This window comes from Chelon labrosus, assembly GCF_963514085.1.
Source record: "Chelon labrosus genome assembly, chromosome: 22".
In the NCBI taxonomy this organism is placed as follows: domain Eukaryota; kingdom Metazoa; phylum Chordata; class Actinopteri; order Mugiliformes; family Mugilidae; genus Chelon; species Chelon labrosus.
The window spans coordinates 5255111-5268523 of NC_140355.1; the positions used below are offsets into that span (position 1 = coordinate 5255111).

Consider the following 13413-nt stretch of genomic DNA (forward strand, 5'->3'; position numbering starts at 1 on the left):
AATGCAGAAGTTGTATTTTCACCCATGTTGGCTATGTGCCTACTGTGATTTGGTGACTTTAAAATAACATATATACTCAATGTAGGGTTATTTTTTTATTTGATCAGCGACAGAATTCACACCTTAAATAATATAAGAATTAAATACATAATCATGCAAATTCATGTTTTACATTAATAATCGCAATAATCTGCCACCCTGTCATTGTCACACCAAAGATGTCAGTGCATCAGATGAGTGAAAACATGAATTCATTCAGTTCTGCACATCCAGTGCTGTCCAGTGCAGGCCTTCAATATTGCAGGTTATTTTTAGTTTTCAGCTGCTAACTAATCCTGCACTGTGGACTCCAAATAGTTAGATGAGCTTAGGTAGCTGAAAGTGCTAGCTAAGTTAGAAGCCAGCTGTCTCACCGATAAGAATGCATTGCTCCCACCCACTGCACCGCTGGTATGCGAGGAAGCCTGTAAAAATGGCCCTGTGTGGCCCTGACCTCAACCCAGAGCACCATGATGATGCAGGCTGCAGTATGTTTTCAAGGCGACTTGCAGCAACTCTCTGACAAAGTTTACACATCCAAATTGCGGCACAAAGCAAATGTGTTACTATTTTACTCAGACATTGATAAAGTTCCAACAACTGAGTTCACTGCGGAAATGGTGTCATCCTCGTCAGTGGGATTGCTCAGGTATTGTTTTATTTGAATGTGCACTTTTTTAAAATAAATAAATAAATAAATAAATCACTAACAGATTTTTGGTGCACATTAAACATTGTCATTCAGTTTTACCCTTCAGGTGTGGCGTTTGTGTGTGTGTGTGTGTGTGTGTGTGTGTGTGTGTGTGTTTTTTGTTTGTTTGTTTGTTTTTAAATAATCGTTGCTGACATAGGACGGTTTCGGACGTTTCTTTCCCTGGACCTTATAAAGACCTTTAAAATGTGCTTTGTCAGGCTGGACCATTGGCTGTACAGGGCTGGACCGCGCCTACTCCTCCGCGCTTGAGAAGGCTACGTCCTGCGTCGCCACACCTCCAAGTCAGAGCTGAGGGTAAACAGACCCACCCCCACACAGCAGCATCAGTTTACAGACACACGGTCCTCCCTGTAAACACATTCCCACCGCCTGCCTACCATTACCGTTAGATATTTTATTTGGTATGGACATGGACAACTCGGAACTTACGACGAAAGAAGCCAAAAGGCGAGAACGCCAAGCAGGTAAATGCTGCTCTCTTTCCAAACGAATAGCTTTCGGGTAACATGGGGGTACGGTACGGGGCGTCATCCCACGGTTTCACAGCGCAAGCTGAAATGAATGTGATTTAATGCCAAGTTATTCGTCTTATCAGCTAACGGCATATATTTGAAAGTTGCATACTTATCTGGTGTGAAAAACGCTAACAAAACCCCAAACGTAGCATTAGAGGTACAGTTTTGCTCATTATAGTTAGCTGCAGCTGGCTAGCGTTCACCAACCTGAAGCTAACATTAAAGCTAATATTAGCAGCCGTTGTATAACCGTCCGTAAAGCAATAGCCTTTAACGCAGAAAGTTATCAATATGAAACAAATGCTTCATAACGCAACAGCGGGCTGACTCTGCTTTCATTTTTACCCCTCTCCCTTTTTTTGGTTAAGCTGTGTTGAAACACATGAAAGCAGCTGATCTGCTCAAGGACTAGCATTGTAGCTTAGTAATTACCTTGATTGGGTGTTATCCCCAACCCAGGCTACTTATTGACATGTGTTGTAATCGTTACTGACAGTTTTGACATCTAACTTGGTAGGTCCAATCAAGCATGGTTTACATTATGTTGAAGGTATGGATCTCAGCCCTTCAGTGGATTCATACGATCAAACTTTGATTGGTAAATGCTGCAGGCAGAGTGGATGATGTAGGTAACTGCCTGTGTTTAATTTAAGCAGTCCCAAAATGCAGGAATATGCATAATTGAGTCGACGTGACTGTAAATCTGACTAATCATATATGAGATGGATGAAAGCTTATCAGAAGCGTGACTGTATTTATTTATTCATTTAAGATAGATCATTTTTCCCAGATGTTTTCCCGTGGATGATTTGAACCAGATGAATTCGTTTGTTTACAGCATGTGTCTCTCTCTATTATGTCCCACAGCGCTGGAGAGTTCTGACGCTGACATTGGAACATGTGGCTGGCTACTGATGGCGTTTTCCGTCTGTCTCATGCTGGTCACTCTGCCCATCTCCATATGGATGTGCATTAAGGTCAGCTGTGATCAGATCTAGCCTGTGAGCTAATGCCCCATGTGTTGTGTTCACTTATTATGTTGTAACAACATTTAGAAGCTGGTGAGCTTTGCATTTGTTTAATTTAGCAGAGGAACTGCTTGGTGCTGATTTAATAGTAGCGCCGACCTCTGTGGAATATTAAATTAGAGAAAGACCGGTGTGTGTTTTTTTTCTTCATATACAGATTGTGAAGGAGTATGAGCGAGCCATTATCTTTCGCCTGGGGCGCATTTTGCGTGGAGGAGCCAAAGGACCAGGTCGGGAATCATGTTAAATACTTTATTCACCAACAAAAGAGTATTATTCCATCTACACCCTCAGTTCTTCAACTGATAAGTTAAATGTTTCTGGTGCCAACAACATCCCTTGTGTCCCTCTGGACTGTTATGATTCAGATGATGTGACATTTGTTTATAAATTACAGATGCCGTATATTTGTCGTTAGGGACCTAAAGACAAACACTAAGGCACGCTTTGGTTGAGAGTCTGTGAGATACTATAAATAGTATGATAACAGGATATTTAATGTAACTAGATTGCGCACATTAACATAGAGAAAGAGCTTTGTGAAACAAATATCTCTGAAACCTTTTTTTTTTTTTTAACAAGTTGCAGTAGTTTTTCCTAAACGAGAAGTTAGTTTATGTAAACCAATGTTTGACTCCACTTTTGCAATGGAAACATTTTGATCATGTAATTATTTTCAGGAGGGCAGACTACAATCTTAACCAGTGACTCACAGGCAGTGGAAACCACAATAAATTAAGATGTAGTTTGTCAAGCAGATGATCTTTGTTTCATTTAGTCTTTGTTGGAACATATGTTTCTAGCAAGGAAGGGGAAAAATAGACGTGTGCATGAGGATCTGTTCAGCATTATATTGAATAAACAGAGTAACTAGTATGCTTTGTGCACCAGGGGGCATCTCTAAGGTAATACTGAACAGCTTCTTCAAATAAGCAAGAGGAGACCAAGTACTGGTCATTTTCCCGTCATGACTCTGATTCTAAGTTGTGGTGCCTCTAAATAGCAGTGAGGCATCAGATGCCCTGTGTATCAGAGGATCCATCATCTCTGATGGAGTCAAATCACTTAGAGCTGATGATTTAGTTTCCCAGCAGACTTGGAAGACACTGGTCGCCATGACAACTCAGAGGCTCAAAGAGCACAGCTGGAATATAATAAACAGAGCATTCATTGTGTATTTGTACAGTGAAACGTGGTTTTGTTATTTTGGTTCTGCACTCCAGTACACTTGATTTGAAATACAACTACTGCTCCACTTTAAATTAGGGCTGTTTGTATATATTTCAAATGAACAGTTGTAGCCATTTTCATACACTGCGCCCAACAACAGGCGCAGTTAACATGATGCATCTATTCTTCCAGGCGAACATGAGTTATGATTTCAATGACTGTTAACAGTAGGATTCTACCTGATGTTGTGGCAGGAATGGTTCATCTGTGCATTTGACACATTTTTGTCATTACTTAATGTGATAATATAGACATTTAGACTTTAAATCCTAAATAGTAAACGTGTTTGATATTAATTTGAGCAGCCCTGAGAGTCTGCGAGCAGTATGGGAGCTTTAAAAGCAGATCTGTAAACCATCACATTACTAGATTAACTTGGTACTGAACATAGTCAGAGCACCATAGATTGTGTCAAGATAAATTGGAGAAAAACATTCCAGCCTTACTTAGTCAATATTGCTGCCCTTATAACCATTCCACTTAAGTGCTACTGAAGAAAGCATGGGAAGAAGCACGCACTAGTTTATGTGTGTGTAGTTTCCCACCCATCCCCTTCCTTCCTGCTGAACAGAATGACAAAAGGTCCTTCAAAGTCAGGGGCACCACTTTTTACAATGGAAAAATACTGTATGTGCACAAACGCACTGAACATACATGTTACGTGTGGCAATGCTGCTGCTTATTTGTCTGTTCGAAGTCTGAATGTCTAATTCATCCAGTTTTCAATGATGTGACTTCTGTCGTGAAAGGCAGCTCATTTGTTAGTAAAAAACACAGACTCCCACGAGGTGTAATTTGCATACATCTCATAACAAACTGTCTTCTTATGTTTGATTTCTTGTTTTCTAGATCTAAAAACCAGACAGTGTCCTCTCAAAATGCTGAAATATGACTCCTCTGAGAGCCAGGGGACCCCATTTATGACAGCACAGGGTTAATAATAGCTTTCTGCCGGCAAACACATTCTTTAGGAGCTGGAGGAGCCGGTGCCAAAGTTGAATTCAGCATTTGGTTTCCCATTGTGCCCCATAGCCTTATAACCTGGCTCCCTGTACATCTGCAGCAGCTGCTTTCAGCACATGAGCATATATTCAGTTTAAAGCAGCCGCACAAGGAAAGTTTACTGTAAATGAAAAGGATGTTTCATTTCTGTGTATAATATAACAGAGATGTTTATTGATGAACATATATGTCAGTGGAATTTTCCTTTGCGTCACAAGTTGGTCTACATTACAGTGTTTGCGTGAGAGCAGCTGAGACCTTTTTTCTTGTGTGTAAAAAAACTAAAATCGAGTGCTGGAAATGGTACAGGGAAACTGCTGTTATCTTCATTTCCACCCTTGAACAAATGGCTGTGATCTCTCCGCTTAAATTCACAATATTCTGACAGGAAATGCAGCCAACGACTCTCTAGCTGGTGCGGTATTAATGTTTGCTAAATGACTGCTCACCTAGCACATGTCTGCTTCACTCAGGCACATGCCCAGTATTGTTTGATGCGCTGATTCAGTCATAGCGACTTGAAACGGGCTAATGAAAGCTGCGCATATCCACAGCTTTGCCTCGCTGTCAGCACAGCTGCAGTCTTATAAAGAGAGCTTGACTTGGCCTCCTGCCAGAATTTCATTCATCCTGGTGTTTTCAAACATTTGCGGAGAAGCTTCCTCATTATTGTGTTTGCCGCGGCTTTAGATTCTGTTGAAACTATTTGCGTTCTTGTGATTCCACAGGACTGTTCTTCATCTTGCCTTGCACTGACAGCTTTATTAGCGTGGACATGCGCACCATCACCTTCGACATCCCGCCGCAAGAGGTATGACATGCGCCCCTCACGATTACATTAAACGGGTACTTTGTCACTTTCACAGAAATTCAAATGATATCAGATGAATTGTGGGTGTGGGGGGTTTTCATGCTTTTAATTCGAGTAATATCGAGTGAAATCACACAAAGCATTTGACTGTGTAATAGTTCTAATAATTACAGCCTGCTCTTTCATACTCACTTTCAGGTTTTGACCAAAGACTCCGTGACAGTGAGCGTTGATGGTGTGGTGTACTACCGGGTCCAGAATGCTACTCTGGCCGTGGCTAACATCACTAATGCGGATGCTGCCACCCGACTGTTGGCCCAGACCACTCTGAGGAACGTCCTGGGCACCAAGAACCTGGCAGAGATCCTGTCTGACCGTGAAGAAATTGCACACAGTATGCAGGTAGAGTTCATTCTTCATACAAAATACATGCCAGTACAAATTATATGCTTCCCTGATTTACCGGTCTGTACACAGTTTTGCGTAAGATGCTGGAAAGAGTCGTTCACCTAATATGTCACATACTGTTTAAGGCGCACGTTCTACATTTGTACATGGTCATTACGCTCTCATGTTTGATGTGACCTTTAGACTTTTCCTTATTCCTGTGATCTGTGCTCGAGGTATTCACTCAGCTCTGTGAAGCCCTTTAGCCACTGTTAGCTCACTGTTTAAGCGCCACACACGAGCCCGCTAACACACTGACTCATGCAGAAAAGCCAGCAGTATAAGAATTGCAGTGTCATTTTGCTTAGAGCCAAATTTACCAGCTGTATACTGAAGCTGGATTCTCACTGTCTGTGTAAGCAAAGCTTAGCTATTCCTGTGGTTCCATTCTGAGCTCTGCTTTTAGTTTGTCTCTGAGTTTAATTATTTATTAATTCATTAAACTTTTACTTCCAGTTTACGCTGTGCTACTGTAAACGATTAAACATTTATTTCTAACGCTCAGAATGTATGTCAGTGATCAGGATGTGGTTCATTCATGTGAATTTCTACCCGTTTAAAAAACAATCAAGTTAGAATTAGCTTGATTTTGTAGGTAATTATTTACACTCCTGGTGAAGAGTATTGTGGCCCAGCATTGCAGACAGAACCTGTCAGCTGTCATTAGTGTAACGGTGAAATAATGGTAACTACTAGCTGTCTGAGAACACTTTTCACACTAATGTGCATGAGGTTTGACACCCTTTGCCAGAGCTGTCTGCCAGTGTTTGCAACCTGGTTAGTTTGGAGCAGGATTCAGTTATCAGGCCATTTGGACATCAAGACATATCTGATTATGTGAAATCACCAAGGCGACGCATCTGGAGTTCAGATGTCAAGACTACTGCACAAATCTAACTTGGTTGCATGCGACTACCTAAAGCATAACCTTACACTACTAGTGACGAAGACTAAACCATCGAGCACGATCAGCTGCATTGGTGCTGAGTCGCCGTTGATGTGTTGTTTACAGCATGTTGTTGTGTGACGATGTGTTCGAGAATGAACTGTTTAAAACAAACACATACTATAGGCTGATGCTTCGCTGTGTCTTTAGAGTGCTGGAAGAAGTTGAGACCAGCTTATCTTTGATTTTATCGTCTATCAGTTTGTAAATTCATACATAAATAACCATTTCCTGTTGCACTGGTTGTCTAAACAAACCTTTGCATTTCGGTTTTCACAGTACTGACTGGATTAAATAGTATGACAAGAACAGAGCTCTTTTTTTTCTAACACTGCCACTGTTCCATGCACAGAGACCAAACTGTTTTATTGGTTGCAGGGCTTCTAACATGTGGGGCGTGAAAACAACTTTACTTAAGTTAAAATAAACATATTATATGTGACTATACAATAATTGTAGGTATTACATTACTGTAGCATTACTGTGCATTTTCCACGGTGTCATGTAATTTTACAAAAGTGCGCTAGTCTGTGAGTGTGCATTACATACACATGCTATCACATCTAATTAATTTCCATTTATCTCACATAAACACCATCTGTATTCTTGCTGTAATCTCTTTCCTTGTGAGAGAAACATGCAGTCTCCTTTGGCGCCATCTGCTGGACAGTTATGATAAATGCAAGTTTATGGGTTTTATAAATTAGTTTTTATTCCACCGCTGCAGTTTTAGTTAGTCATATTCAGATATAAGGCTAGAACAGACCGTGTATCGTCTCTCTGTCTCTTCAGTCCTCTCTGGACGATGCTACAGATGACTGGGGAATCAAGGTGGAGCGGGTGGAGATCAAAGATGTGAAGCTGCCCATTCAGCTCCAGAGAGCCATGGCGGCTGAGGCTGAGGCCAGCCGCGAGGCCAGAGCCAAGGTAAGGTGTTCTGTCTCCCTGTCACTCAGTTTAAACAGGGAGATCCTCTACAATGTGACAGTGCTTACATGTGTTCCCATGTCAGTGCTGTTAATGATGACTAAAGGCAAGACTTTTATCGCACATGTAAGATTCTGTTTTTTCCCAGATATGCTGTTTTCTTCTCCTCTCAGCTGACAAATACAGGATTAGATTAACTAATTTCAGCTCGATGAATTGAGAAATCATCTACCCTGCTGGGTCTGTTTAATTTGTAAGCTAACATTTTGTTGAACAGTGTGAAAAAAAAGTGATCAAAGAGTAAAAAAGTCAAAAAATCAAGAATCAAGCAAGCTGTCCATCATAAGCTAGTAAAAAGACGTTCCGCAAAAAAATGATCAAGACTATCCATAACCCTCTTGTCTCCGTCTCAAGGTGATCGCAGCAGAGGGGGAGATGAACGCGTCGCGGGCCCTGAAGGAGGCCTCCCTGGTGATCGCAGAGTCTCCGTCAGCCCTGCAGCTGCGCTACCTTCAGACCCTCAACACCATCGCTGCAGAGAAGAACTCCACCATCATTTTCCCACTGCCGCTGGAGATGATGCACGGATTCATGAAACGCTGAGCAGGAGTCTGAAACAACACGTCGCTCTCATGCACACACTCACACAACATGCATCACTTAACACATAAAGGTATTTAGGCCCTGTGTCTACTAGCAGTGCTAAGATGGGAAGTTGGTGCTTGTGGCTCCTTGAGTTATTTGCGGAGGCCAACTGCAGTTCCTTAAATTCTTATTTAATTTGAACACATCCCACCAACTTCAGCTAACAGCCTACTAGTGCATAGTGTATTTGATTAGTTACATAGATTAGTTGAAAGTATAAATTCATCTCCTGCTTTTTTAGGAGCTATTAAACTGAATCAGATCTCTTTGTCATGGCGTTGACTGAGTTGATTCAGTCAACTTAACCAGCACTGAAGAGGGTCAGTCGGAGCCAGCAGTGCCAGACACCCAGCAAAATCTGCAGCTTTTAGCTCAGCGTGTGTGCCAATAACTGACGGAAGTTATTTAGACTTGTGAGTCAAAACAGTCAGGAAGTTTAGTGTTTGTCTTGCAATCTTATTTTTGTATTTTTTGCAGCAAATGTAGAAATCAGCCAAGGATCCATGACTCAAAGGACCAGGAACCTCAGATATTCTCATCACCATCATTAAGTGCCTGCTGGATATGTGGCCTACACCTACACACGCATACACAAATCACAAATCTGTCCAGATATTGGAGCATGAATGCGACCACTGCCAGCATCATAGTGCTGCAATCATTTCCTACCTAATGTTTTCATTCTATCGTCATGCTGGCTCTAGCTTTAGTGCCAGTTCACTACACCTAACTGAGTATGTATTTTAGATGTTAGCAGTGCCATAACCTCATCATTTAAGTTACTAAACATGTGCCAGGATGTACAGTATCAGTTACACTATATATATATAACTCTTTTTGCACTTCTCTTTTTGACTTTGACAGATAAGATGAAAGAAACTGACATGCTGATCTTTTTGGATTTTAACACACGATGATCTTTATTAACTTTTCTTGGTCACAGCAGATACAAAAGTGACGACGGTCATTGAGCAGATCTATTTGAAATATTGCAGGGTGGAAAGAAGTATTAGAAACACTTCAGCTGTCAGTTGCCTTTGTTTTAGCCATCCTCCTCTCTGGCTTCACTGTGTGCTTGGGAGAAGCAGGAATTGCAAATCTTTAAGCCGAAAGCCTTAACTTACTGCCATGTATTCATGTTACAGTCTAATCACGTTTCTATGCACTTCCATCTCAACAGTTTTTATTGACCGACCTCTTTTCTTCGTAGACACACGCGCTAATACCAAATATTTTAGCATCTTTGTGATAATCTGTCAATTGCTGTACTGTAGTTGCTTAGTTACTTAACATTAACATTTAAATACAAGTGGTTGTAAATGTACTCTCCAGTTTTTATTCTCTGTCTGACCAAGTAGTGGTAATATATATATCCATATATATATATGTATAGTAGTTAGTATAGTTGTGCAGTGACCCTGTTATTATTATTTTTTTTAATATGGAATATAAAGCCTGTTACATTGTACTGCACATGTGTGTTATGTTATCGCTGCGCAACCCATGTTGAGTTAATTCAGACACTCTACTACAGTAATTATAAGAGAAAGAAAGGAAGTGAACACAGACACCCACAGCACGACCACATCGTGCTGCTGATCACTGATCAGCTGCTGGATAATGACTCAAGTATTTGTGGTCTCTGTTGGTCATTAATGCACACCAGTTTTTGCCTTGCATAAACAACATGCATCAATGTTTCTTTCATTCAGGACTAATGCTTGGTTTTTGCAGCTCATAATATTTATATGAGTATACAGAAATATGTTTAATATTTGATTTTATTATTTGATATATTACGTATATACAATATCTGAAATCCTCAAATAAAGATGCAGTCCAAAAGTTTGTCTTAAGATTCGGTTTCTTCCAGGTCAGAGTGGGAAGTGAATGTTTGTAAAAGCAGAGAGAGACACTTCATGTGTTTTATTGGGTTTAATTGAAATGATGACATGGCTTTGGAAAACCACAAAATCACAGAGGACATGACTGGTTTTAAAAGCAGCAAAGCGGCGGATTCTTATAACAACAGAAAACAAGATTCATGGGCATGAATGTGAGATATTTTTTAAAAATAAATAAAAGTGACTTCTAAAATAAAGGTACAAACAACTGTAAGGACATATAAATGGAACAGTACCTTTAATTAAAAAAATGGCAGTCGTGCTGTAAAATGAAGGAAATGATATTAAGGCATTGGTTGTATTGATTTTTCTAAGCTGTGTTTTCAGATTCTAACTTGGCTGTAGGTGTGAGTGTGTCTCTGTGTCAGCCCTGCGATAGACTGGGGACCTGTCCAGGGTGTACCCCTCCTCTCATCTAATGACAGCTGGGATAGACTCCAGCCCCACTGCGACCCTCTAGTGGACAAGCAGTTACAGAAGATGAATCAATGAATGAAGCTGTGTTTTCTTGGCGGTGAGGTTTCTAATAATGCAGCGCACCAAACTTGCAGTGTCTTGCTGTGTGTTTGTCACTAGTAAACTGGTTTTATTGCTCAAATATAAAATGGCAACACTTATATTAGCAGACTGTATTTAGTGCAAAAGCCAACAGAAAGCTTGTTTACCTGTTGAAGCCCTATTTCTATTGGTTGGTTTCATAACTGGTGTAAAGGCACCACTGTAACACACCGTGAATTCAAACATTGCTACAACTAAAAGAAAAAAAAAAAAAAAAAAAAAAGACCTCGTCTTGTCTTCAGGGTGCATTGGTAAAGCAAAGATCAAGGCTGACATTAGGGAGGGGATGGGCGTCAGGTGAGGTGAGCTCTCACACGGCGAGTTCAGCCATAGCCCGCTCCAGGGGGTCGGTGGTCCAGTAGTCGTGGTCCCAGCCCAGGAACCAGCCGGTGAACGTGGGAGGCTCGAAGCCCTGCTTGATTTTGACGATGGGCGTCCTGCGGTCTCTGTTGGCCGGATCTGTCTCGATGTACCGGGACGCTGAGGGAGGTGAGGAACAGTTCGAATTAGTGCCAGCTGGAAAGGGATCTCGAAGTGCAAACCAGTAACAAGAAGCTTTTGCATTGTGTGTTTTCTTTTTTTTGTAAAGTGCTTTTATTTTTGAATTTCATGAACATCATGTGTGATGTATAAGACTAAAAGAAAAAAATGTAAACTACATCAGTGAATACAATTTAAGATGCCAAATGACTGTTTTCAGTTGTATATGTAGATACAGTAAAGTCTAGTGGTGTTTTTTGTTGCTGTTCACTTCTCATGCATATTTTTTAACTGTCTCCTTACCAGATGCCATGGCTTCGGTCTTCTCTTCCTCCTGAGCCTCATTACCGATCCAAACAAACACCTAAAAAAGGAAAAGATTTATGTATTTTGTCTTTTGTTTTGATATTAATTATTTTCTAAATTCATTCAGTACAGCTAAAGCTTTTTATTTATTGATTTATTTATTTTTGTACCTGCTCCCAGGTATCAAGGATCATGACATCATCAGTGGCCAGGTCGTCTTGGGTAATCTCCCCGGGTACCTCCTCAATCTGAGAGGAAAAACAGATTTAGTGGTGAGAAACTAGCGACTTACATTTTCACACATTCACTGTATTTAAAGAGCAAATGTGGCCCAACTGCGTAATGATAAAAGCACTGCAGTATTTGCATATGTTATATATTTATACTGTGTGGAGACCTGCTAATGTAATCTCTATAAACAGACTAAATTCACCATCAGATAATGTAGTAAACTGACATTTCCCACTGCTTCACATTTATACAAGATCAATTAACTGGCAAAGGGCGAGTTCCAGCAAATGTGTTTTTCAGTGAGCTTAGAACTGACCGTTCCTACAGTGATCTGTTAGATGAAGAGCTGCGGGAGAAAGTCTGCACACCTCCAACTAAGTAACATAGTAACCAGCTTCTTTCACAGTGCTCTGCTGACTCATGCTGTGTGCAGCGTGAATTCAGATGTGATTGAAAAGGCCAGACTGAAATCTTTGAAACAGATGATTTAAGAAAAACAGCTATTTCACTTTAATTTACATATTTAGCAATAAAGGTAATGTAGAACAATATATATATTTTTGAGAGGAAGAGAGGAAGCTCAGACTAAAGACTTACGATAAAGTTTCCAGTCTTATTGGAGCAGGCAAACAGTCGTGGTGGATGAGCGTCCATCTTGTCCTTGAGTCTGGTGGAGGTGCGATATTCTGCCTTCCCGCCCAGGGCGTCCCAGAAGTCATCTGTAAATGTGGCAGGCGTGTGTCAAGTTATTTTACTTGTAAGTATTGTAACAGGTCATTTCTCCATCTACACCAACAATAGACACTAGTTTGCAGAGAGTTAGATCAGAAGAGTGTCGCTACTCTAATGTTTGTGCGGCAGTAAATATGAAACCATCGCCAGCAGGCGATTAGCTTAGCATGAAGTCTGCTAGCTGAGGGAAACTGCTAGCCTGGTTCTGTTGAGAAGAGACATAAAAGCCCAAAACAATATATTAAAACAAAATGTTTTTCATTTTATGGTGAGCTATAAACTGCACCATTTCCAAACTAGCTGGCCGCTAGCAGTAGCTTCATATTTAATTAGCAGACAAACATATGAGTAAAAAAATTCATTATAAGTCAAACTGTCACTTTAAAGGTGCACTGATTGAGTTTGGCCAGTTGGGGGCAGCATACATGCATCCTTAGGCACAGAGCTGGAACAGTAGCTAGTAGCTGCTACTAGCTAGTAGCTAACTTGGTGTGGCTTGGTGTGCAGTTTGTGTACAGATGGTTACTGGAGCTTGTAGCTGAAAACGTATTCTCACTGTGACTGAAAACAAAGCTGACAGGAGAAAAAAGACTATTTTACAAATGCAATAAAAAGTACCAAACAAAACTACGAGCTAAAAGAGGCTAAAGAGCTCCATTTACCTGCACAGGTGACCATACATCTCTGTGGGTTTGTTACTATGAACCTTCCTTTCACATTATACAGTCATTAGTTCAATTATTAATTGATTAGTGCAGCTTTAAAGCTTTTCTCACACAGTTCAACAGCACGAATCTGGAATAGGAAAGATTGTAAACCTTCAGTTCACAGCGTGTTAGCAGCTGCTGGGTTCAAGCTGGACTCAGAGACAGAGGAGAGAGAAAATATTATTCGTAT

At 40.7% G+C, this 13413-nt stretch overlaps 2 protein-coding genes across 3 annotated transcripts in view; one reads left to right on the forward strand and one right to left on the reverse strand.

Annotated features, from left to right (window-relative positions):
• The first annotated feature begins 1061 nt into the window (after positions 1-1061).
• stom (stomatin) lies at positions 1062-10155 on the forward strand. Of its 2 annotated transcripts, XR_014699733.1 has the most exons (8): positions 1062-1218; positions 2137-2246; positions 2455-2527; positions 5258-5340; positions 5539-5742; positions 7526-7660; positions 8075-8333; positions 8783-10155. XR_014699733.1 is itself a non-coding variant. In XM_084572081.1 (7 exons), the coding sequence occupies exons 1-7, from the start codon at positions 1158-1160 to the stop codon at positions 8261-8263; spliced, it is 855 nt and encodes a 284-aa protein (XP_084428207.1). In that variant the 5' UTR covers positions 1062-1157; the 3' UTR covers positions 8264-10154. The 2 variants fall into 2 exon arrangements, 1 of the variants encoding a protein (XP_084428207.1); XM_084572081.1 differs by having other exon boundaries at positions 8075-10154.
• A 70-nt stretch (positions 10156-10225) lies between these two features.
• gsna (gelsolin a) overlaps positions 10226-13413 on the reverse strand; it is a 30269-nt gene continuing 27081 nt past the window's right edge. The window contains exons 13-16 of the mRNA XM_084572080.1: positions 12382-12503; positions 11724-11801; positions 11551-11611; positions 10226-11247 (exon numbers count right to left, since the gene is read on the reverse strand). Of these exons, the coding sequence (XP_084428206.1) occupies positions 11078-11247; positions 11551-11611; positions 11724-11801; positions 12382-12503 (431 nt within the window). The 3' untranslated portion in view covers positions 10226-11077. The remainder of the gene's footprint in view (positions 11248-11550; positions 11612-11723; positions 11802-12381; positions 12504-13413) is intronic.

Excerpts from the sequence above, each read along its gene's own strand:
- stom (XM_084572081.1), top strand. The coding sequence starts at position 1,158 with ATGGACATGGACAACTCGGAACTTACGACGAAAGAAGCCAAAAGGCGA. Across the intron at positions 5,743-7,525 it reads AAATTGCACACAGTATGCAG|TCCTCTCTGGACGATGCTAC; the intron begins GTAGAGTTCATT and ends CTGTCTCTTCAG. Across the intron at positions 7,661-8,074 it reads GCCGCGAGGCCAGAGCCAAG|GTGATCGCAGCAGAGGGGGA; the intron begins GTAAGGTGTTCT and ends CTCCGTCTCAAG.